A 27,082-nucleotide genomic window follows, 5' to 3' on the forward strand; every position below is an offset into this window, starting at 1 on the left:
AGATCTGAATTCATCTTCTGTACTGTTCCATTGTAGCCTGCAGTTATCCTTTACCTTTTACATTTTCAATTTCTATTTGCTATATCAGATTTGAGTTTTTATTTTGCCCTTGTGGATAGCAACAGCCTGGGGGTATAGGCTGCTGGGAGACTTATTTGGCACATGGACGTTCTTCATCCACAACCAAGCTGTGCATTCTAAATATGTTTTTCACCCTGCAGAAGAAAGTTCTGCCACGCATTCCGAATAAAGTCGGAAGGTCCTTCACAATAAAGCTTCCCACATGCCTGCAATGGAGCACTTCTTCAATGCAAAAGCTGACAGTGCTGAAAGATATTACCAGCGTCCATAAATGAACAGCTTCCAATTGTGCTACCAGATTTAATAAATCTGAATAACACTCCAAAACACACCATTTCCTTCTTTTAAATATTGTTTCATTGAAAGAGATGTATATCTATGTGAAGCAGGCTATAAATCTCCTTGCACAGCTTCATGAGCCATTTTGTCTTTGATTCCTCGAGCATTTTCTAAGGTGCCAGGAATGCTCCAACTTCCACTTTGAACACACTAGCACTCCTTGGCCCCACCTGCCCCCTGTCCCCCATAACTCAAATGCTAACACACACACTAAAGGCCAATGGACTTTTTATTGGATTCCTGATTTCTAAAATGCTCAAGAAAAGCAATTCTTTCACCGCAAGGATGACCTCTCTTGTCTGGTTGCTTCACCGTTCAATAAGACCATTTGTTACATCAGCACCTCTTTCCTGTACTAGCCCCGTACCTTCAACATCCAAAAATCAATCAAATGAGTCACCACAGCCTTCTTGAGTAGAAAATACCAAAGATTTACCACCCTCTCCTTGAAGAAATTTCTTCTGATCTCAGCCCTGAATGAGTGACCCCTTATTTTCAGTCTGTGACCTATGGTTCCGGATGTTGCAGTCAGGGGAAACATCATCCCTGCGTCTACCTCATGAAACCCCGTAATCACTTTGTTTATTTCTATGAAAACGCTTCTCATTCTTACAAACTCAAGAGCATAGTCCCAACCTCTCCTCATGGGACAGTCACCTCATCCCAGTTGTCAATCCAGTAAATCTTCATCGCATTCTCTCTGTTGTGAGTATATATATTAAGATATCTAAGGTATTTATTTATTAGTCGCATGTACATTGAAACACACAATGAATTGCATCTTTTTGTGTTACTGAGAATGTGCTGGGGGGCAGCCCGCAAGTGTCGCCACTCTTCCAGCGCCAACATAGCATGTCCACAACTTCCTAACCCGTACATCTTTGGAATGTGGGAGGAAACCGGAGCACCCAGAGGAAACCCATGCAGACACGGGGAGAATGTACAAACTCCTTACAGGCAGCGGCCGGAATTGAACCCGGGTCGCTGGCGCTGTAATGGTGTTACGCTAACCGCTACACTACCGTGCCACCCTCCGGACCAGACTTGTACACAATAGAAAAGCTGCAGTCTCACCAGGACTTTATATAATTATAGCAAGGCGCCTTTACTCTGGTATGCAAATCCTCTTGGATTAGAAGCTAACACAGTTTGTTTTCCTAACTGAGTGTTGCACCCACATGTGGCCTTTCAGTGATTTGTGTACAAGGTCATCCAGGTTGCTCTTAATACCAACAGTTTTCAATCGCTCGCCATTTAACAAAAAAAACTCTGCTTTTTCTTTACTTTTTCGACCAAACTTTTTTTATATCAAAGCTGTTGACTTCATTTTTTTTGTGCATTATGTTTCATCTGTTCAGTCCGTACGCATTTACTTAACCTACCTCTATCTACTTGAAGCCTCTCTGCATCCTGCCAGCAATGCACTCTGCTGCCCAGCTTTGCGTCATCAGCAAATGTGGATGCATTACACTTGATCTCCTCATCCCGTTCTTTGACATCGACTGGGAACAGCTGGGGTTCAACAGGAATCCCCGAGGTACCCTATTAGTCACAGCTCCATAACCTGAAAGTTACCCATTTGTTCCTACTCTGTCTTCTGTCTAATAACCAGTACTCAGTACGTATGAAGTTGAAGCTGTTTGTGATATATAAGATGACCTGGATGATAATGTGGATGGGTGGATTAGTAAGTTTGCAGACAATACAAAGGTTGGTGGTGTTGTCGGCAGTGTAGAAGATTGCCAAAGGATACAGCGGGATATAGATCAGTTGCAGATATGGGCAGAGAAATGGCAGATGGAGTTTAATCCGGCCAAATGTGAGATGTTGCACTTTGGGTGAACAAATGTAAAGGGACAGTACACCGTTAATGGCAGGACCCTTAACAGAGGGATCTTGGGGTCCAAGTCCATAACTCCCTGAAAGTGGCTGCATAGGTTGATAGGGTGGTAAAGAAGGCGTATGGCGTGCCTGCCTTCATTAGCTGAGGCATTGAACTCAAGAGTGCAGAAGTTACATTGCATTTCTATAAAACTCTGATTGGGCCACCAGTATTGCATTCAGTTTCGGTTGCCCCATTGTAGGAAGGATGTGAAGGCTTTGGAGAGGGTACAGAAGCAGTTAACCAGGACACCACTTGGATTAGAGGGCATGGGCTATAAGAGTTTGGACAAACTAGTCTTGTTTTCTCTGGAGTGGCAGAGGCTGAGGGGAGATCTGATAGAAGTTTATAACATTATGAGAGCCATTGATAGAGAGATAGAGTAGTCAGCAGGTATCTTTTTCCCAGGGTCAAAATATCTAATACTAGAGGGCATGCATTTAAGGCAAGAGGGAGAAAGTTCAAAGGAGATGTGTGGGGCAAGTTTTTTCCACAGAGAGTGGTGGGTGCCTGGAATGTACTGCCAGGGATACTGATGGAGGCAAATATAATAGAGGCATTTAAGAGGCTCTGAGGTAGGGACGTGACTGTTCAGCCAATGGAGGGATAGTGACATTGTATAGGCAGAAGGGATTAGTTTAGTTAGGCATTTAATTACCAGTTTAATTAGTTCGGCACAGCATCATGGACCAAAGGGCCTGTTCCTGTGCTGTACTGTTCTATGAGTATGGAACCCTTAACCCCACATGTTCTTATTTAGTTTATTAGTCTTTTACGTGGCACCTCATCAAAGACTTTCTGAATATACCAAATACACCACATCAACTGGTTCACCCTTATCTTCCTATTCATTACTACCCCAAAAGGAATTAGCGGATGTCAAACATAATTTCCCTCTCATACATTCATTGATTCTGTTCAGTCCCATTAACGTTGTTGATTAATATTGTCCACAGACCCTGTTCCCAATTGCTCAGTAACAAGTTCTAGTGCTCTCCCTGATGTAGATCCCCATTTCTCTCTCCTTTTTTAAATCGTGGGGTTACATTTATGATCTTCCAATATGTAGGTATCATTGCAGAATCTAAAGAAAATGGAAAATGACAACCAGTGCATTCACCATCTCCAAAGCAACCTGCTTCAAGTCCCTGTGATGCAAGTCATCAGGTCCTGAGGATTTATCAGCACAATATTTTTTCATTTACCAATATTATTTTCCTTCTGTCATCATTCACTCTAGACCTGTCATTCTCCAACAATTTTGGGAGGCTTTTTTCTTTGCATCTTCTTCAGTGAAGACAGACACAAAATATTTGCTTCCTTCTCCTGCCATTTCCTTATTTTGTAACATAATTTCTCCTGTCGCAGTCTGCAAGAGACCCACACGAGCCTTTGCTGATTTTGTCCTTTTTTCCACATCTATAGAATAGCGAATGGAAATCTGTTGAAATTATCTTTTATCCCCCATATCTGAATAACTTCCACAAAATTGTTGCTTTTTCATGTCTTGTGTTCCATCTAACCAAGTGAAATCTGGATTTAACATGATGTCTTTTATAAGTGTGAAGGGTTCAAATCATAGAATGCACTTCTCATTTTTCAGCAAATCCACTTACATATTTACATATTTTATTCAGCAAATCCACTTATGCATTTTATTCAGCTCTGAAGAGAATTACTTTACTATTTTTGTATCAATCTATGTAATTATCTTAATCATAGGTCGATAATGTGACAGGGAGATGATTTACATCTTACTTCCATTAATTCATTATAACCACAAACAGCAAAATGCAAAAATGGTTTTTATAATTCCTGTCAATGGTTCACTTGGTAAAGAAGCAAAGAGTTATTTTAACTTTTAGTGATCCAGTCAGATACTGTTCATTTAACAGCAGAAATTAAAATGTCACCAGACATTAGTGTACATGTCGTGCATTTATGTGTAAGTTCACCTTTAAGAACTGAATGTACCATGTGACCTGACTTTTGATAGATCGTTCCACAAAACACTGCCATTTGTTGAGTGTTGGCTGCCTTGTGACCCCCTCAGCCCTTCTCTTTCCCCTCCCCCACCCTCATGACCTGTCCATTTATTCCCCACCTCCTTCCCTTTATTCCACGGTCTACTGCCCTCTCCCACCAGATTCCTTCTTCTTCAGCCCTTTGCCTCTTCCACCTCTCACCTCTCAGCTTTTTACATCACTCCCTTTCATCCCCCCTCCCCCACCCACCTACCTTCCCCCTCCTGGACTCACCTATCACCTGCCAGCCTGTGGTCCTCCCCCTCCCCCTCACCCCACCTTCTTACACTGGCTTCTGCCCTCTTCCTTTCCGGTCCTGATGAAGGGTCTCAGTCCAAAATGTCAACTGTTTATTTCCCTCCATAGATGCTGCCTGACCTGCTGAGTTCCTCCAGCATTTTGTGTGTGTTGTACCTCTGTTTTAGCCTTCATGTAAAATTCTATTGGGTCCTGGTAGGGTAGATGCAGGGGTGGTATTTCTAGTGGCTGGACACCTTGAACCAAGGGTCCCAGTTTCAGAATAAGGGACTGAAGTGAGAAGAAATATCCTCACCCAGAGAATGGTGAATCTTTGGAATTCTATCCCCAGATTCAGTCACTGAATATATTCAAGACAGATTGATGGATTTTTAGATATGAAAGGAATCAAGGTTGTGGGGTTAATACAGGAATATGGCAACAAGATAAAAAAAATGCCATAGTCTTATGGAATGGTGGGGCAATATGAACGCTGACTGGCTTGCTCCTGTTTCCATTTCTTATTTGAGGAGGTTAGGAAATTCATACTGAAACAAAAAATCACTGCAGCTCCTAATTACTGATTATCAACTACTTGAATGTGATGCAGGGTGGCAGTTGGAATAAGTTGGATGTAGATCCACCCACTTCACTGTAAGATTTAGTGTTATCATTTAGGTATAGCCTCGATCTCTGGTACCATTACTCAATAAAAGCATGCATCAGTGATGAAATTCACCATCACTTCCAGTGTGCCAACATCGCCCTTGGCCTGCTGAGGAAAAGTGTGCGTGAAGACCAAGAGCTCAGACTTGGGACCAATGGTGAACCAGGCAGCATTGATTTCTGTCCTCTTGTCTGCTTTGGAGGTCAGGAGAACCTACAGTGAACATCTCAAAAGTATTAGAGAGGTATCGCCAACACCATCTCCACAATCTTCCCTTGACAGGGTAGACAAACCAAGATCAGTGTCCTCTCCAAAGGCAACATCCACAGCATCAAGACTTCAATCACACTCAACCAGCTCGAATGGGTGGGCCATACTGCCTGGCACATGAGCAGCACAGTGATACAACTAGTAGTGCTGCTGCTTCATACCTTCAGAGACCAGTTCGATCCTGACCTTGGGTGCTTCTGTGTAGAGTTTCCACATTCTCCCTGTGACTATGCATGTTTCCTCTGGTAGCTCTAGTTTACTCCTACAAACCAAAGACATGCTAGTTGGTAAGTTAATTAGCTACTGTAAATTGCACCTAGATTTTTCGTGGGTGGTAGAATCTGCAGAGAGTTGTTGAGAATTAGGCAGGTTAGCATAACGCTATTACGGCGCCAGTGACCCGGGTTCAATTTCGGCCGCTGTCTGTAAGGAGTTTGTATGTTCTCTGCGTGACTTTCCTCCGGGTGCTCCGGTTTCCTCCCACTTTTCAAAGACGTACGGGTTAGGAAGTTGTGAGCATGCTATGTTGGTGCCAGAAGTGTGGCGACACTTGCGGGCTGCCCTCAGAACACTCTATGCAAAAGATGCTTTTCACTGCATGTTTCGATGTACATGTGACTAATAAAGAAACCTAATCTTAGAATGTGTGGAGAATAAAAATAATGAGATTAATGTAGGATTAGTGTAAATGGGTGCTTGATGATTAGCACTCAATCGATGGGCCTATGGGCCTATTTCTGTGATACATGTCTCTATGATTCTACATGTCTGACAACAGACCTCTGAAGCAGGTATTCTTCTCGAACTTTTTCATGGTTACCAACTTCCAGGATGTCAGGAAAAAAAATGCCTTAAAAACATTCTTAAATTCTCCTCAAAAAGATGCAACATCCTCTCCAAATCATGGAGATCGCCTGGTGCGTGAATGCTCAATGATTTGGAAAGGACTAAATGGGAAATGGGAATGGACCGCGAGAGAGAAGACACCGAACACCTCAAGTCTCTTTGACATAAGCACATTCATGCACAACATCCCAAACAACCCAACCTACTGCTCCACCTGTTAGATCTTGCACCAGACCTTCCACCTTCCTCAGAATCCACAAAGCTGGAGAGGAAGCAATTCATTCTCAATCCCAAGGGATTGCCCAAGAAGAAAGTGAACATTTACAAGGTTGCATTACCATCATTGATTTCAAAGCAGGTAGAACCATTGACACAATGCCAGGCAAGTCAAAGCCTTGTGTCGTCATACTTAGTGCTCCAAGAACACCTCAGTACATGCATAAAAGCTAAATACTGGAAGTACAGAATAAAACAGGATATGCCTGTGCCTAGTTACATCTCATCTTCCCATTCTGGCTAATGGTGCAGCGTTAGTGCAGCTTCTCTGTCCAAAAATGCTGTCTGACTTGCTGAGCACTTCCATCACATTCTGACTTTCCATGTCAGCATTATTTTTAGTATAATTTCTCTTTATTCTCTACCACTGGTCACTGAAATTTAATGCATGAAGATGAGTACAATTAGCGGCCAATATACTTGCTACAGTTTAATATCTGAAATTAAAGATTAATTTCTTCACCAAGCTAAGTGCTTTATGTTCTCCATAAATATCCTTGTAACTTATTAAAGCCGCAAGCAACTGTTATAAACAGCAAGGACAGGAGGTTAATATCCTTAAGTATACAATCTACCTTGCTTGTTTACCCATACAAATGGGTTGTAATTACTGACCAACATAGACATTTAAAACTCCCTCTCTATATTTTTCCCTTTGATAGTTTAATAGCATGAACAGGACTGACAGACAAGGACTTCCAGTAACTTGGTAGTCATAATTTATGCACAAAATCTAAAACCTGTCACTTTAACAAGGTACCAGGTGACCTTTTAATCGCTTTCTTCAAAAAAAAAGTCAATTTTGAAAGTAAACCTGACTGAAGTGTGGTGTTAGACAGGATGTACTTTCTTGTACAGGAGAATAAACTAGAATAATTTTGAATTTAATTAGATAATCGGAATTTTTTTAGCAGCAGGAGAAACCCAGAATGAGTGCTGAATGAAGCTTCCTCAGCAGATTAACTCAACCTGCCCAGCTCAGTAAAGCTCTCAGACCCTTCCAGCCTCTATGCACAGAAACAGGCTCCCTTGACCATGCCGACCATGATGCCTACCTTCACTACTCCTGTGTGCTTGCATTAGGCCCGTATCCCTCAGTGCTTTTCCTTTTCAAGTACTTGCCCAGACACCCTTTAACTGTATCTTTTATGAGGCTGCCTAAATGGGTTTCCCCTCAAGAGATTTAGCACAACATTTTTATACAAATTATGCTTGTTCTATGTGATGCACATTTACAATCGTTATGGTTTTGTGTTTGACCTTGGTTTGAATTCAATGGGAATGTCAAGGATTTTGAACCCAAGTTATCAGCAACATGAGGCACCAATAAGCTCAGAAGAGTTCCCAAGTCCTGAATTGGTACCTTTACTCCATTCCTTCCTGATGCTGCCTGACTCATTGATTGCTTCCACCATCAGCCAACTCCCCTCCAAGTCACAAATCATTACTTCATCTTTGAAGACAAAGAGAGGAAGAAAACTTCTTCAAAGTGGGCATCCTTTGAAGAGAAGATTTCATCTTGTTCAGGACTCTCCCATTGGTGAAAACGTCTCAACATCTACCTTGTCAAGTCCCCTTTGTCTGAACAAAGTCACCCCTCATATCCTGTCTAGTCACATTACAGCCCGACTGCAACTTTTACCGAAAGCATTAGGACGACTCACAATGCTGTTTTAATACCGAGAAAAGTCCACTCGGGTGAATTCCTAGGCCCATATATTTCAATCCTCTAAACCCAGTTTAAATTTCATGAACTCTTCCTTATATTAGTGGGTGGAATGGCACAGCATTTTTATACACTGTCCTTCATTCCCAGGACCTGAATTTAAGTCCAGCACACACTAGTTGGATAAAACTCCTCTCCCTTTGCTTTCTAAAGCAAATTGGGCAATTTCAATCCAGAAATATATTTTGGGGAAAAAATAGGGATGCTCTGGGGGGGGGGGGGTTAGTGGGGGGAGCGCAGATAATACCATCAATCAATCTCCTTCTGGAATATATATTTGCAAAGATCTGGAAAGGGCCCTCATTGAGGTTCATCCCACACGACTGCACAACACAGCTCCGTGTGCTCAACAGGCCATTTGCAAGGACATACACTGAGATGAACATCAAGTGTGGCCAGACAATTATCAACTCGGTGAGAGCTTCCCTGAAGTTTCCAGTGTAAGGAGCTATCCACAAGCAAATGTTGCAGACTGGCCCAATCGGGGTTGGTATTGGTTTATTATTGTCACTTGTACCAAGGTACAGTGAAAAACTTGTCTTGCATACCGATCGTACAGGTCAATTCCTTACACAGTGCAGTTACATTGAGTTAGTACAGAGTGCATTGAGGTAGTACAGGTAAAAACAATAACAGTACAGAGTAAATTGTCACGGCTACAGAGAAAGTGCAGTGCAATAAGGTGCGAGGTCACAACAAGGTAGATCGTGAGCTCAGAGTCCATCTCATTGTATAAGGGAACTGTTCAATAGTCTTATCACAGTGGGATAGAAGCTGTCCTTAAGCCTGGTGGTATGTGCCCTCAGGCTCCTGTATCTTCTACCTGATGGAAGATGAGAGAAGAGAGAATGACCCGGGTGGGTCTGTGCTGAGGGTTGTGGTGCACATTGGCACTGCCACCACAGAGACCCCATGGGAAAAGACAACAACTTAGGAGCCTCCACTACTACACACCAAGGGCCTGAAACCTGCACAAAGAAATTCTGGACATATCACTTCTGGAACAGTACATCTTACATTGTGAATGACAATGTACAAATGTGCTGCATTATTTAGAAAATTTGCAAATTATGTAAAGTATATTTATGGGAAAAAAGTCATCAGTAGACAATAAATGTTGGCCCTGCCAGCAACATCCACATTCTATGAAAGAATTAAACAAGACTCTGTATTTAACTCGAACATTACTTGTCCTGGGGCCACTGCCTGAAATGGGAAGGCACTTAAAATGAACAGAAAGCCTCTGCTCATTTGTCTGACTTGGCACTGCAATAAGTTCAGCTCTGCTTTGCTTGCCCTTGGAGGATATAATTTCTATAAATAGATACATCCTCAATATTACTCAGTTACAAGAACTGTGTTGTGCTGGCCAAGTAGAGCTCCTTTGACTGGGAAAAGAGTTCTCATTTTACTGATATAAAATTATAGATTTTGTGTCACTGTGAAGATTTTCAATCAAGGAAAGCAGGTTCTGGCTACAGCAACATAATGAATGATTACTACACCAATGCCTCCAGGCTCACTTGCTTCCTTGGATACAATTTGCATAAGGATTCAAACATTTTCTCACAGAACAGATGTGGATCCAAGAGTTCAAATCTGCCATTGAGAGAGATACAATGCACCCATTGTCCTGTTCCCTTTAGCTCAAGTGCCCAGATCCATGAAAGAATCAATCAAACACATTTTGTTTTTAAATAGAATGCACAACTAATAAAAACTTACAGCCTTATCCTGCCACTAAGTTAGCTCAGAAAATTTTAGGTCTGTTTTTCCAATAAATTCGGTTTATGGATTAGAAGGAAAGTAGCTGTTGGCATGGAAACCTGTGTCGTCCAGTCTAATCGCATGGTTTCGCAATTGAAGTGGCTATATCCAAGTTCACTCATTCCACATTGATGTGAAGATGAGCTTGAACGCCACAGATATTTTGGTGGGAGTTATAATCAATGGAACAGACTGCCGTAAAGGCCCGGAAGCTGCTGCCTTGGGTAAGCAGGTAAACGTTAAAAATTGAGTTACTTGTAGGAGCTTCATTCTCTCTCAACTGGTAATGCAAGTCTATGTTTCTTCTTGTTTACAGAATTTAAAATCATGAACATTACCATGGCCTCCATGGCATTTTGCATACTGATTGTGTCTGGAATTATCTGCAGCCTCTCCTATCACAGGCAAAGAAGGTAGAGTGAAGATTATGGGACAGATCAGTTAAGGGACATTTTGCTTTTCTTGAGACATTGGTCCCCAGTAGATTTCATTTGGTCTTGTAGTACAGAATAAGCAGGGTTTCCTTCCAGTTCACGATAGTGATTCCCAAGGAAACTTTGTGTCAAACACTTCTGAATAACGTGTCGGTGCTATTACAAAGATCGTTGCAAAGGAACTATCTGGAGAGGAGTCATAGGTTCAGTTTCCTTACATTGCACAGTACAGATCCTCCCCAGGTTACAACAGGGCTCCATTCCTGAGAACTATTTGTAACCTGAACAGTTTGTGAGTCAGAAATGCAGTCACCCAACAATATACTTAAATAAAAACACAGGCCAACTCAAGGTAACCTGTAGTTAAATCTGGACATTCAACTCAACCATTGCGATGTCTCTGCAAGATGCAATTATAATGTCACAAACCAATTCCCACATGGCAGAAGATGCCTGTAGCAGCCACCAAATCCATCCCCATTCATCTCACTGGTCTCCTAAATACTTGCTCATATATACAGGCTGTCCATAAGTTGGGCATTTATAAACGAAGTTGGACCTGTATGTATTTAATAGAAATCATTTAATAAATGGAATATTTTTGATAATTTATGTGGCTTTTACAGTATTTCATTCACAAAAAAAGGTGACTTGGTTCTTAATACAGGAATTAATTAGCAAAACCTACGGGACACAATTCTAAGTGCTCAGATCAAAGCATTATTTCAGGGCACTTTAACCCACTGTGGAATGACTTTCATTGGCAGCCTTCAAATTACACTCCTTTCTCCTTATCGATTTTAATAAATTATTTCCTAATGGCGCCAGCATTTATATATTGTGAAGCACGGCTTACAAGTCATTACATCATTCTTCGTCAATCACGAGTGAACATTGCTACAAGTTCTAAAATAGAACTGACAGACAAAGCCTAGACTAACAATAACCCACAGACTTTTAAAGGAGTAGACTGTAGCAGTATCAGAAGGCATTCACCATGGAGTTATGAAAGGATTTATTTTAAGTTTTGATAAAGGCACTCTGTAATTTTAATTCATTGTTAAATTCACCATTTAATATAGAATTGTACAGTGCAGAAACAGGACCTTTGGCCCACCAAGGCTATGCCAACCTGTTTGCCCATTACTCTAATCCCATTTGTCCACACTAGGATCACATCCTTCCAACGTTTTATATTTTGATCCAAGCCACATAACTTCATTCAAAAAGAGGGGAAGTGGGCCCGTTCCATGCTGCCACTTGGTTTGGCACTGGACAAAGAGAAAAGCACAGCTTCTGGGGAAAAGAGGTTCTATCGATTCATCCAAATTCAGGATATTAAATGGTCACTGCTACATTTCCTAATGGTGGGATCACTGACAGTGATCTCCTCCTGTCTGGAGGTTGGATGTTATACCCGTGACCATGTGGGTTTTCAGCTCAGTGCTCCAGTTTTCTCCTACATCCCGATGGCCTGCGAGTTGGTGGATTAATTGGCTGCTGTGAATTGCCCCTTTTGTGTAGTTTAATGGTAAAATTGGGGGGGGAGGGTGGGGTGGAGTTGAAAGGGGGGAATAAATTGGGATTAATGTAAAAAAAAGTGTCTGATGATTGGCATAGATTCAGTGGGCTGAAGATCCCATTTCTGTGCTTTATAAATCTATGATAAGGCACTGTACACAACCACAGGATGTCCCAAAAGGGCCTTAAAGCCACAGGCAAGCTTTAAAATTTAGTCATCATGTCAATGTAGGAAATAATGCAACCAAATAGTGCAAGTTCCAGAAACAGACAATGGTATCGAACAGTAATTTTTTTTTAAGAAGTGGTAACACTTGTGGAATAAATATTGCCCAGGACAGTGGAGAGAATTCCTCTACTGTTTTTAAAATAAGAACCACGGGATCTTTCACAATCATCCTAGTTTAACATCCCATCCCAATGGAACCTCTGACAGCAATCTCATTCACTACTGCTCTGGAGAGGCAGCCTAAATTTCATGCAAAGTCTTTGCAGTGGGACTTGAACCCACGAATTTCTAACTCAGAGTGTGGTATCCACTGAGTCACGGTTAATTATTACACATCTGAACACTAATAGCCATTTGTAGTTCTACAATTCCTTCTTTTAAAGATGTGTCCTGACAACAGCACGTGTGAAGGCATATCCAATGGGAATCATCAAACCATTCTCCACTTATAATTCAGTGGTCTAGCAAACCTTTCATTCCACACTTTAACACTTCTCCTGACTCAAATTAATATAGCATATATTCATACCTAAAATTCTTGCAGTTCTGAATGCATGTTCTGATCTAAATAATTGATTAATAAAAGCAATAGAAAAAGCCATAATTTGGTCAAATTCTTTATTATTCAATTCCATTACATGGTTATTAAAGTTGTAATGGTATTATCCAAATCACAACTATGAATAATAATTCCCTTTAAGAAACAAAGAAAGTAATGAAAGTACTGAACTACAAATAGGAGATGGTCTGGCTGGTCTTGCCAGATGTTTTATCACATGGTTAATAAAATATTAACCAGTTGGAAACCCAGGACTGGGATAACAAAATAGGGGAAGTGAATTTTGTAATTTGCAGAAAAGTCAAGAGTATAAAACAGAATTCTTAAGGACAGGAGTTTGGAAAGAAAAACTGAAAAAAATTGGCCCGAGGTCGATGAATGGAATTCACCGTGAAGATCCACTGTGTCTAATGAATACTGAGTTTTCTGGCAAACTTTGAGGCAATATATGTAACACCTCAGTGCTGTTTACAGCTGCTTGAACAGTTTTAAGAGCATTACAGTCTCAGATTTAATGCTTTTAAGTCTTCATTACCAGTTTTGTTTTACAAAGGGAAAAACATTATATTCATTTCCTCCTTTTCAGAGGAATGTTTTTGGTAACAAATGATTGCCGAATTCAACCACAGTTCAAAAGGTTGGGGAAGTTCTTTGAGACAGTTAAACGTAAATAGTCATCAATTACACCTTGCAATCCTAAACTGCTGGAAATAATGTCAAATACCAATTAAAAAGAAATGTTTTGTTAATTTCCCCAAATAAATTGAGATGTGTAACTTGTTTTTATATTATTCGAGGGGAAAACTAAATGACAAAAATAAGAGCTATTTACCAACATTTGAAAGAACTTTTCTTTCAAGTTTCTCAAGGTAGGGTGGATAAGGGAGAGGCTGTGGATGTTGTGTATTTAGACTTTCAAAAGGCCTTCGACAAGGTGCCTCACAAGAGGCTGATTAATAAGATGAGAGCCCATGGAATTACAGGTAGGATGGAGAATTGGCTGGTAGGGTGGGAATAAAGGGATCCTGTTCTGGTTGGCTACTGGTTACTAGTGGTGTTCCGCAGGGGTCGGTGTTGGGGCCGCCTCTTTTTACTTTGTACATTAATGATTTGGACGATGGAGTAAATGTTTTTGTGGCTAAGTTTGCAGATGACACCAAGATAGGTGGAGGAGTAGAGACTATTGATGAAACAGGAAGGTTGCAGAGAGACTTAGATAGTTTAGGAGAATGGGCAAAGAAATGGCAGATGAGATTCAATGTTGAGAAATGTGCCGTTGTACACTTTGGAAAAAGAAATAAATGGGCAGATTATTATCTAGAGGGGGAGAAAATTCAAGGTACAGAAGTACAAAGGGACTTGAGGGTTCTCGTGAAGGATACCCTAAAGGTTAACCACCAGGTCAGATTGGCGGTAAAGAAAGCGAATGTTATGTTAGCATTCATTTCAAGAGGTATAGTGTATAAAAGTAGGGAAGTGTTGATGAGGCTCTATGGAGCACTGGTGAAGTCTCATTTGGAATATTGTGTGCAGTTTTGGGCGCCATATCTTAGGAAGGATGTACTAATGTTGGAGAGGGTTCAGAGATTTATGAGGATGATTCCTGGAATGAAAGGGCTTACATACGATGAGAGTTTGTCGGCTCTTGGACTGTACTCACTGGAGTACAGAAGAATGAGAGGAGACCTCATAGAAACATTTAAAATGTTGAAAGGACTGGACAGAGTAGATGTGGCTAAGCTGTTTCCCTTGGTGGGTGAGTCCAGGACTAGAGGGCACAATCTTAGAATTAGAGGGTACAGGTTTAAAACAGAAATGAGGAGAAATTTCTTTAGCCAGTGGGTAGTGAAATTATGGAATTCTTTGCCATGTACAGCTGTGGAGGCCCAATCATTAGGGGCGTTTAAGGAGGAGATAGATAGGTATCTAATTAGTCAAGGTATCAAGGGATATGGGGACAAGGCCAGAAATTGGGGTTAGATAGGTATAGTTTATAGTGTAGCTCATGGAGCAGACTCGAAGGGCCGAATGGCCTACTTCTGCCCCTTTGTCTTGTGATTTTGTTAGCAAGAACCAGATAAAAGAATATAATCAATTGCTGATTAAACTTTTTTCCTTAGTGTAGATTGGTAGTTATAACCCCACAACCAATGATTTAGGCTCAAAATAATTGGATCTGGAAGACTGTGAAGATTACTTTGCAGGGAGTAAGAGAGAGAACAGAGATTTTCAAAAGGATGGAAGATCTTGCAAGATAAGTGGCAAAAGTTACTTCTACCAGTTGGCAAATTGTCAGAAGAATAAACTGAAAAGGGAAATTAGCAGAACTATTACCACATGAATAATTACTAAACTGTGGAATGTTTTTCCATAAATATCTAATGAGAGAGTAACAACAACAACATTTAAAACAGACAGAAGAACATACAAAGTTTAGTAGAAAGGATAGAAAATGAATTATTGACAGGAAGGACCAGTTGAAGAGTGAACAATCCTCCATGATTTCACAGAAAGGAATTTAGATTCTCTAAGATCACTTTTGTTTCATAAGTATAGACTATTCCATCACATTTTTTTTATCTTGAGATTTTTGAGAAAGAAATTTACACTGAATATTCTTTTGATAATTCAGAATAAACCAGGTCTTCGTTTTTCTAATCTAAGAGAAAAAAATGACATGTTGATGCATTAACTGGCATATTTTTCAAATAGGGCTATGCTGCTGCTACCACAATCATTCACAAGTCATCTTCACTCAACACACACAAAGTACATGGGCTGATGTGACAGATCATTCACTAATTTCCAATTTAAGGAAAACTGTAACAACAGCTCGTGTAACATTTGATGGATGCAATGGTGATTAATGCCTATATACTCATTTTATCCTGTTAATGAACACTTCATAAGTCACAAGTGACAAAAGAAGCAGCTTTGCATCAAGAGTATCTGCCAACAAGTAATAAAGAGACATTCAAAAGGTTCATTCAGGGATCCCTTGCAAAATGTGCTGGAAAAACAGAACACTTCATGGCCATAGTCTACTGGCAGCCAATGATATGATACTTAAAGTTTGAGCTCCCAAATTCTGGTCTGTGGTGAGTAAGCCCATTTCAATCATTGTAGTAATAGAGACCACATAATGGCATTAACAAGAATGTTTTTTTTTTAAATTGCAAATGCTGGAAATCTGAAATAACAACACAAAATGCTGGAGACACCCAGCAGGTCAGGCAGCATCTGTGGCAAGAGAAACTTTAAGTCTAAGTTGCAGATCCAAGACCTTTGTCAGAACTGGCATCAATGTCCCCAGACATGGGATAACAGAGGTTAAAATTGCCGGGGTAAGAAGTGACTCAAATTTCTTGCTTCATTTTGCCATCAGGTACTTCAGATTGGGTGGGACAAGTGTCCAGGCAGGACTGAACAAATATAATCCCACCTTGAGGACATGTAGCCTAGTGAAGCCTGCACTTCCAGGATGATGCTTTAAGCATGACCAATTAGGCGAGATTTCAAAGACAGGTTTGTGAACTTGCAAAATTGCATACATCATGATGTTGGAAGCAGTCAAATATGCGTTTTGACTAAGCATTCATCCACCACTAAGACAAGAGATATAGGGTCAGAGTAATACAGCAGGGAAACAGGTCCTTCGGCCCAACTCGTCCATGCTGACCAAATTGCCTGAGCTAGTCCCACATCCCTCTAAATCTTTTCTATCCATGTACCTGTCAAAATGTCTTTTAAACATTTTAATCGTACCCTTAATCTACCACTTCCTCTGACAGCTCGTTCCACATATCCATCTGCTATAATATGAGAAGGCCTTTTCCCAAAATGTCAAGGCTATAAATTTCAAACACAAATAAATTACTAAATTAGGAATAAGGCCTTTGCTTTGGGTTGAAGGGCCAAATTACTAAGGCTTGAGGCTGTATATCAATTGACCATCAAGTTGGAGGTATCTTCATGGATATCAAAACAGGAGAAGGCTTTCTGTGGACTTTGACTAAATACTAGTTAGATTTCTTGGAGCTACATAACAATAAGTAAACCTCTATAACCAGGGTACAAAAATTATATTGCAAAGTTAATCAGACAGTAACTAATAAAGGGGCCTTTCAGTACAACTGAACAGACCATCTATATTTAAAAGCAGGAACAAAATGGAGAGGTACAGAAAATAAAGAGAGACAAATTTTAATAACTCGCATTTGCAAAAAGTAACAAGGGCATTTTAGTTCAACTTAGTTTTTAAGATGAAAACCAAAGTGCATTTGTTCAAAGTAGTTTTGGTAAATTAACAATGGACTTGACTCAAATTAATAAAATAGAAATAGATGTACTGATTTTTTTCATTCTTACTTTACAGACAACATCAACAAGGCTGCCAGTATGAGGACACAATCAGAAACAAGGCAAATGGTGTAAATATAAAGAGTGTGAAAAGAACACAGAGTTTCTGCAAATCAATTTTCATGAGCAAACGAGAAAGCCAACACAGCATAGATATATTCTTTATTTATCAAAACCCATCAGTGGCATCATCAAAGTGTATCATTAATGTATGAAGAGAAAATCCTAAATGAACTTGCACAAATCCTAAAAGAAATGTACATCCTTTAGCAGAGATTGGTAGAATAAAAATATAGTTTATAAAACCCCATCACAATAAACCATCACTTTCAAATACATCTAGATTGCATTGGTTTCTAATCTTTAGCCATAACACGAGTGAAAAACATTGCTCCTGTGTACCTTGCTGGTTTGACCAAGCTGGTATAGCGCTAGACCCTATGGTAGGACGTTCAAACCTCACTCAAAGGCTAAAGTGTCGATTGTTGAAGATGCAGGGCTCTGGATGTGATGTAAAATGAAGTTTACATGTTTGAATGGAGATAAAAGGTAACATGGCATTTGTAGAATGAGTCCTGCAATCAAGTCCCAGCCAATATCTCATTACTCAAAGTACGGCACCATACTGCACAACTGGCAGGTGTGTTTCCCTACATAACAATGAACTATCAAGAAAGTGATAAAATGTTGTTTATGCTCATCCCATCCACAGCAAAGCACAACTTGTTTTTCGTATCAGCTGTGAGGCCTCTTTATATGAGATTACCATTTTAATTCCATTCTGGTGGTAAGAAGTGCTGCTTCCAAAAAGTTATTACGTTCCTGGTCCACAAATATTGCATCAACAGTGTTCCATCCAACAGGGCATCCAAACTGTAATCGAATCATAATAGAGTCACAGAGCTATACAGCACAGCAACAGGCCCTACAGTCTATACCAAACCAGTTGCCTACCTATTACGTCCCATTTGCCTGTGTTTGGCCCAAATTGAAATTGGTTTATTATTGTCACATGTACCGAGACAAACTGTTTTGCATGCCACCCATACAGATCATTTCGTTACACAGTGCATTGAGGCAGTACAAGGTTAAACAATAACAACGCAGAATGAAGTGTTACAATTACAGAAAAAGTGCAGTGCAGTATGACAATAAGGTGCAAGGTCATAACGAGGTAGATTGTGAGGTCAAGAGTCCATCTCATCGTATAAGGGAACTGTTCAATAGTCTTATCACAGTGGGATAGAAGCCGGCCTTGAACCTGGTAGTATGTGCTTTCAGACTTTTGTACCTTCTGCCTGATGGGAGAGGGGGGAAAAGATAGAATGTCCAGGTGGGTGGGGTCTTTGATTCTGCTGGTTGCTTCACCAAGGCAGAAAGAGGTATAGACAGATTCCAAGGAGGGGAGGCTGGTTTCTGTGATGTGCTGAGCTGTGTCCATAATTCTCTGCAGTTTCTTGCAGTCACAGGCAGAACAGCTTTCCATGGTGCATAGATAAAAATTGGTGAGTGTCAAAGGGGACATGCCAAATTTCTTTAGCCTCCTGAAGTAGTAGAGGGGCTGGTGAGCTTTCTTGGCCATGGCGTCTATGTGGTTGGACCAGGACAGGCTATTAGTGATGTTCAACTCCTGGGAACTTGAAGCTCTCAAACCTCTTGACCTCAGCACCATTGATGTAGACAGGAGCATGTGTACCGCCCACCTGAAGTCAATGACCAGCTCTTTTGTTTTGCTGACGTTGAAGGAAAGGTTGCTGTCATGACACCATGTCACTAAGCTCTAAACCTTTCCTATCCATGCACCTGTCTGAATTCCTTTTAAACATCACAAACGTACCCACCTCTACCACTTCTTCTGGTAGCTCGTTCCATATACCCCCCACCCTCCATGTGGAAAAACTTGCTCCTCATATCTCCTTTAAATTTTTCCCCTCTTACCCCAAATCTATACCCTCAATTTTTAGGCACCCCTACCCTGGGCAAAAGGCCGTAACCATTCACCCTATCGAGACCCCTCTCTACAAGGTCACCCCTCAGCCTCCTTCGCTCTGGTAAGAGGTTCTTAAATTGATATAATCTGCAATAAAGAACAATCCATATTTGGAGAATTTTAATGGATTCCCACTGTACAATGATACTGCAGTCTGCACTAAATTCCTGACTGGGATACGTCTTATTTCTATCAGAATGCTGATAGTTGGATAGCCTCTCATCTCTAATCAGGTTCTTTCTCCAAAATTAAGACGGACAAGCACATGTCCTAGCAGATGTTGCAAAAGCTCCACTGGGAGCAGTAGAAATTGGTCCATTCCTATCAAAATACTTTGCACTGTTATCAAACTAATTCTCAACTTATTCAATGATAAAGCTTCCAAATTTACTTCTGCTGCCAGCTTCCTGGAGGTGCTTCTCCATTCTTTAATCATTGTTCTCCTACTCCAGGATCAAAGATTTCCTTTTCACATTTCAGGATCTGATACTCACTGCAAAAGGTACAGGAACAGCAGTGGCACAGTGCTTAAATTACCAGGTTACTAGCCTAGAAACCTGGAATAACAATCCAGGGGCACAAGTTTGAATCTCTCCATAGCAGCTGTTGATTTTAAATTCAGTGAATTAAGTAATATGGAATTTAAAAACTAGTCTTGGTAATAGTAACTGTGAAGTTACCAGATTGTCTCAGGGGGAGAAATGTCCCAAACTTAGCTGGTCGGTCCTGATGCAACTCCAGACCTGCAGTAAAGCGGTGGACCCTTAATTGCCCTGTGAAAAAGCCAATCAACGGAACATGCTCTTAAAGTAGGGAGCACAGCATGTATTCTGGGTAGACCACATGAATATTTCCTCACCAAAAGTAGCTTGATAGCATCTTTACAGGCTAGGTTCTGAAAGAAGACACAAGAGACTGCAGATGCTGGAATCTGGAGCAGAAATCTGTTGGAGGAACTCAGTGGTCAAGCAGCCTCCGTGGAGGGAAATGGACAGTCGACATTTTGGGTCGAGACCCTTCATCTGGGACGCAACTCCCTGCATTTCTCTTGGAATGGATATGCCGTAAATGGACATCTATTGTGCCTCTGCATGAAGAGAATCCACACTGTGATTCAGGGAGAAGCGATTCAGCCACTAGGTGGAGAAGCAGGAGCCTGGTGACGACTTTCCCCTGTGACAGCCTTCAGGGAAACCTCTCCACAGTTATGGTGGTCAAGATGGTCACAACTGCAGCATCTGAGGTTCCCTGAAGCGTCTGTATCTTCCTAGACAAGGAAAGTGAAGTTAACCATCTGTGACTGAAGTTCCTCTAGGCTAAAGCTTTAGAACTTCAGCACAGATACCTTCTGCTCCCTCAGTTGGCATATGCCCTTTTCTACTACTTGTCATTTTGGGGTGACAGGGAGTTTGGACTGGAGACTTTGTTGTGGTATTCAGAGACACTCTTATCAAGGACAGAGTCAGACTTGAGGTTCTCCTTCCAGCAGCTGCTCACTACCTTTTTGTCCTCTATTCTTGGCTCTTAGCAGGGTGATCTCCTTGGAGTTTGGTCTGTAGATTGTCTTGACAACACTGAAGAATGAAGGCAGCAGGTCATAGAACAGTACAGCACAGGAACAGGCCCTTCAGCCCACCATGTCTGTGCTGGCCATGATGCCAATCTAATCCCATTTGCCCGCACATGGTCTGTATCCCTCTATTCCCTGCCCGTTCATGTGTCTGTCTAAATGCCTCTTAAACATTGCTATCATACCTACTTCTACCACCTCCCCTGGAAGCACGTACCAGGCACTGATCACCCTGTGTAAAACAAAAGCTTGCCTCGCACAGCGCTTGTTTCTTGGTTATCCTTCTACTACTAATACACAGTGGCTGCAGTGTGTACTATCTACAAAATGCAGCTGTGCAGTAACTAGCTTAAGCTACTCTGACAGCACCCTTCCAAACCTGGGATCTCTAGCACAAGAACTAGTGCAGCAGGCACATGGCAACACCATCACTTGCACATTCTCATTCAAACGATATACAGTCATTGGTCCTGAATCCTAGAATTCCCTCCGCAACACCACTGTGGGAACACCTTCAACAGGAAGGTAATGTAAGAAGGTGGCTCACCTCCATTTTTATAAAGGCAACCAACGCTGGATTTCCCAGCAATGCACATATTCTAAAAAGTAAATTAAAATATCTTGGACTTTTTATAATGCCTAGATGTGATGGAAGATAATTTTTTTCACAAGAGTATTATCAAGGAAAGTTGGATGGCAATTCACAAAATGGATAGGAAAGATCTGGGTCTCGAGGTATACAGAAGTAGTTTAGGGAAGGGATTCTAGAAGCATGGGTCTACACATGAAAAGATATGGAAACCTGTGGAGACATGTTGGAATTCAGGAATGTCCAACAGGCCAGTTTTGAAGAACAGACACCTCAGAAGCTTGTAGATCTTGAGGAACTTGCAGGGAGAGGAAAGTCAAAGCTAGGGAGGAAACTGAAAACAAAAGATAAGAATTTTAAAACCAACATGTGGCTGGTGCAGGAGTGAATGCAGATGTGTGAGGTAAAGGGAGATGTTGAACAAGGCTGGGAGGGCAGGGTGCAAACACGCAGCAGTACTTTGTACAAATTCAAGTTTCATCTCAAATAATAAAGCTACCCACAAACAGTGATCTCAGACTTGATGAATACCTCATCCGCTCACAAGGCTTGGAACCCTAAACACAAACATCAAAAACAGCTTTTTAAAACTGAGATTCATGAAAGGAAATGCAAGTCCTTTGAAAATCAATTCAGAAGGAAATAGAGGTAATGAAAACTTAGAAGCATGAAATATTTTATTTGTAAGAATTACATAATAACTTTGAAGGAGACATCATTTTAGTTTCCGAAAGTGTATTACAATGGTGAATTATCTGCCGAATACATTTACAGTGGGTCATAATGAGAGAAGTGCGCATGATAAACGAATAGGTTTTCTTTTGCAAACTTCATTCGGCCCATCAGCTGACTGGTTCGGTTTCCTTTATGAGCCATTGCAATGTTTCCAGTTTTCCCTGTTTCTCCAGTTCCGCTCCAATCACCTCTCTGCATGACCGGTGGTAGTGGTTGAGCCAATCACGCTAAAAGACATTGATAAAAGTGGCATTATTCATCATAAATTTAAACGTAATAAACAAAGGTGTTGAGTGATTGCATTGCAGGAGATACTGTATGTTGGGAGGATCAAAAGGAGCTGAATCTTGAGATAAATGAATAACTGAAAGAAAAAAAGTCACACTTTAGTGTCTGAAACATGAGATTTTGGCGATTGTGAACAAAGCCAAATGGATTTCCCCACATTCTAATGGATGCCTGATAAATCTATAATTGTTCTAATCACATATCCATCGGCAGAATTATGGTTTTGTGTCAAATAATTGCACACATTGTCAGCACGAGTTTGCGACTGTCAATTCACACACCTCCTGTTCAAGTACATTACAGGAAATAAAGATTATTTTTAATCCAATTATTTACCTGTTAAAATTGAAATCTATTTAGGAAAATATAAAAGTACAAGCTTCATTTCCCCTTATATCCTCCTGTTCCCCCATACTTTATTCATTTAAACCCAGTCTACAGTAATTTGTCTGTTCAATATTTCAGTTGTTCACTTTTATTCCCCCTTACTCACACAATTTCTCAACATTCATTTAAGATGGAACACCGTTTATAAACTTAATGAATTTTGATAGACTTGAAAACTAATTTTGAAGGAAATTTTAAATGACTGATTAAAATATTCAGATGCAGAAGTTGATGTTCTCCCATCGACTTTGCAAACTTGCTGGCAATCTCCAGGTACCAAGGTCACCTAGGAGGCAACCAGTCTACAAGATTTTAAGGACTAATTAACAGATTTTTGCAACAAATTCTGTTCACTGGTCACTGTCTAAGGTTGAAACTTCGTGGTCTGAAAATAAGCTTCACATCATATCTCTTGCCTCAGCTTATCTGCTCCAGAAACCTTCATCAATGCCTTTGTTTCACCTAAGTTTGTCCAATGCTCACTTGGCCAGTCTAACTCTTTCACCGTCCTGTGCACCATCACTCCTGAGTATAAAGGCTATGGATTAAAATCCCACTTGGAATCCCACTAGGAAGACCAAAAGGAGCCATGAAATATCCTTGGCCTCGCACAATATTGTGGGCTGAATAGCTCGGCCAGCGCTGTACCATTCTATGTTCAAAAAACAGCACAGTGGTGCAGCGAAAATGTGCTGTTCCCATAACCCAGAGGTCAATGGATTGAAACCATCCACTGCTATTCCTCAGCTGAACATTACCTTGCACTGGTGGTTCAGTGGTAGAATTCTCGCCTATCATGCGGGAGGCCCGGGTTTGATTCCCGGCCAATGTAATTGCATCTTTAGGGGCAGGCACGGTGGTGTAGGGGCAGGCACGGTGGTTTAGGGGTTAGCGTTACGCTATTACAGCGCCAGCAACCCAGGTTCAATTCCCGCCACTGTCGGTAAGGAGTTTGTACGTTCTCCCCACGTCTGCGTGGGTTTCCTCCGGGTGCTCCGGTTTCCTCCCACATTCCAAAGATGTACGGGTTAGGAAGTTGTGGACATGCTATGTTGGCGCCGGAAGCGTAGCGACACTTGCGGGCTGCCCCCAGAGCACTCTACGCAAAAGATGTATTTCACTGTGTTTCCATGTACGTGATTAATAAAGATATCTCATCTTATAATTTAAAGCTGCAAATTCTAGCCAGCAGTCCAGTGCATTAGTGAGGAAACGTTGTATTGACAGAGATGTCATTTTTAATGGGATATCAATTTCAGTCTTATTCCAAAAACCAAACAAGCCATTATTTCAAAGAACAGCAGACAAATTATTCTGCCCCCCACCCCCCCAGAGTCCAAGGCAATATTTGTACCCCAAAAGGACATTACTAAAACAAAACAGATTATCTAGTCATGAGCATACATGCAATGTTCAAACTACTGAATTTTCTACGTTAAGTTCAAGAATACTTCACTAGCTCTAATGTATCTTAAGACATCTAGAGGTCATGAAATATACGGTGTGAACATGTCTTTTTCTTTCTGCAAACTTATAGTAATACAAAACTATCTTAACCTGCACAAGTGCATTCCCGTGTTATAGTCATAGTCATAGAGTTATACAGCACGGAAACAGGCCCTTCGGCCCAACTGGTCTGTGCCAACCACAGCATCCTCCCTACCAGTCCCAGTTGCCCACGTTCGGCCCATAACCCTCCAAGCCTCTCCCCTCTGTGTACCTATAAATGCCTCTTAAGTGTTGAAATTGTACCCGCCTCGACCACCTCCTCTGGCAGCTCATTCCAGGTACTCATTATCCTCTCTGCAAAGAAATTACTTATCAGGTCTCTTTTAAATCTCTCCCCTCATATCCGTGCCCTCTAGTTTTGGACTCCCCAACCCTGGGGAAAAGACTATGACTGTTCACCTAATCCATACCCCTCATGATTTTATAAACTTCTATGAGGTCACCCCTCATTCCCCTACACTCCAAGGAATAAAGATCCAGCGTGGCTAACCTCTCCCTATAACTCAGGCCCTCTAGTTTGCTGGCTGATTGACATTAGCTACTGACTGGAATCACCCCTACTCTAAAATTCACATTTGCTTTCAACTCCCTCCACAGCCTTGCCCTTCCTGTCCTCAGTAACCTTGGCTATCCCTTTAAACCTGTAAAATCTCTGCACGCCCTCGCATGCTGGCTTTGATCCTTACACTGTAAGTGGTTGCACTTAAAGCTGTCCAAGAACTAAGCTCTGGAATTCCTCCCCAGACTTCTCTAGTTTTTGCTCTAAGCTATCTGTAGAACCTTGATAAGGCTCCCCCAGTATTACACAGTATATCCCAAAATGTTGCAAACATACACGCAGCACTTTGGGATATTTTACCCTATTAATTGCACATAATTGCTAGTAATTAAGTACTAAACACAAAGATAATCAGAACCAAGCTCTAGTTCACAGAATTTAGTTCTCAAATCAACACTCCATACAGAAATCTTGTTAAAATTATTTGTGTTATTACACCAAAAGATGGTTGCATATACACTGTGAAACTACAACTAACAAGCAACCAACCACTGTATATTTCATAGTTGATTCACAATGATATGCACAGATATCCATAAGAGATATCCAATTCATGTCTAAACAATTACAACAAATTCCTACCTCTTTTTCAGTAAGCATCTCGACATTCACCATTTTGGTTTGAATTGGGACAAGAGTCAATGCTTCAAAGCTCAGGCTCTCTCTGTTCAGAAATCGGTACTATACAAAAATAAACACTATTGTTAATGCAATGCTTAGTTTTCCTGTGAAAAGTTGCTGTTAGTGAATTACCTCTGGAAAAACAAAGCAATAAACTACTACAACGTATACTCATTTTTCCCAGTGATGACAGAGATTATAAAACTTGAAATGAAGTTAGATCTGCACACCCAGCAAAACAAATCTTTACCATCCTTTGTCATACATCTGTGAATAGACTTTTAATTTTTCTAACCTCAACTCTGAGGGACACCAGGAATTTATCCTAATGGCAGGATTCCAGGGATTGTAAACCTTGCATTTTATCTATTTTGTTGCATTTACTTACAATTATTCAAGTCTATTTGTTCAGTTGCATGTCTGCACCAGTCAGGTTATACTCACTACTAACACCTCTAGCACGACAGAGTCCAAGGGATTTCCAACTGCTTTAACGTAACAAAATCAATGCTCGGGTAATTATGCTGATGATCAATATTGCAAACTGCAATGAAATCAATGGGGACTGAACAGAAAGCCAGAATCATGTTGGAAAGAAAAATGATTTTCTGAACTTCATTCTTTCCAAGGTAAGGGAAACAATTTCAAAATGAATTGGTAGAAACAATATTTCAGTGAGCTGTGGGTCAAGCTACGTGACAGGCTAGGGCAAAGGAAGGAATCAGTTATTACTACATTCAAATGAAAATTGGATAGATTTGTCAGAAAGTAATATTTTGGGATACAGCATGAGAAATTTGAAACATGAAAAAATGTGACTTTGGAATCAATCTCGCCAAAGCTTTCTGCCACTGGGGCCTTCCTGATGCAAGGTTAGGTGTGGATTAATTGATAGTTATTGCTGGAAGTGTTGAATGGATCAGGTAGCATCTGTAGGGAGAGAGAAAAACAGGCTACTCATAAGAGCCAGAGGAAGTTAGAGGTGAATTTTAAGTTGAAGGAAAAGAGCAAGGGAGAAGTGAACAAAAGGAAGGATCTGTGATGCTGTAGACTGGAGGAGATGACGAGAAAAGGTAACACAAAGCCGCAAAGAAAAAGTGAACACAAAGAAGCCTAAAGAACAATTAACGTGAAACAACATTTACTGGAAGACATCAGGAGGAGTCTTGTTGTTTAATCCACACATTATAAGTGAAATAAAGGTAATCTGTGAGTAATTGTGCTTCTGTCAAGGAAGAATCAGATCTATAAACCACAATTTAATAATGGAAGTGGGAGGTGTGAAAATCACAATTCTTACAACTTTACTAAATAAGTGATGAAAGTCTTTTCTCCATTTGAGACAAAGCTCCCTATTTCACTAAAACAGCCGTTAATTCTTTTCTTCGGCATCACCAATCCAATTGAGAGCTACCAAAGAAACAACATTAAAGCAAAGCAGACAAGCATGGTAAGTATCCAAAAGAACAAGTTGCATTAATACATTGTTAGAATGGATCTGACGAATTGCTTTATCTGCAAAGTTGACCAGTTTTATAATTTCCATTGCTGATTAACCCGTTATGTATTTCACTTTTTTTTTTGGTATTCTCAACAATATTTTTAAGAAAGAAAACT

At 40.7% G+C, this 27,082-nt stretch overlaps 1 protein-coding gene and 1 non-coding gene across 3 annotated transcripts in view; one reads left to right on the forward strand and one right to left on the reverse strand.

Moving 5' to 3' along the window:
* Positions 1-22,025: 22,025 nt before the first annotated feature.
* xpnpep1 (X-prolyl aminopeptidase (aminopeptidase P) 1, soluble) overlaps positions 22,026-27,082 on the reverse strand; it is a 65,134-nt gene continuing 60,077 nt past the window's right edge. For both annotated transcript variants that reach the window (XM_052027449.1, XM_052027450.1), the window contains 2 exons: positions 25,427-25,525; positions 22,026-22,328 (listed from right to left, as the gene is read on the reverse strand). In XM_052027449.1, the coding sequence (XP_051883409.1) occupies positions 22,209-22,328; positions 25,427-25,525 (219 nt within the window). In that variant the 3' untranslated portion in view covers positions 22,026-22,208. The remainder of the gene's footprint in view (positions 22,329-25,426; positions 25,526-27,082) is intronic.
* Positions 23,538-23,608, forward strand: trnad-auc (transfer RNA aspartic acid (anticodon AUC)). The gene has a single exon. It is a non-coding gene; the product is annotated as a tRNA-Asp (tRNA).

This window comes from Pristis pectinata, chromosome 12, assembly GCF_009764475.1.
Source record: "Pristis pectinata isolate sPriPec2 chromosome 12, sPriPec2.1.pri, whole genome shotgun sequence".
NCBI classification, from domain to species: domain Eukaryota; kingdom Metazoa; phylum Chordata; class Chondrichthyes; order Rhinopristiformes; family Pristidae; genus Pristis; species Pristis pectinata.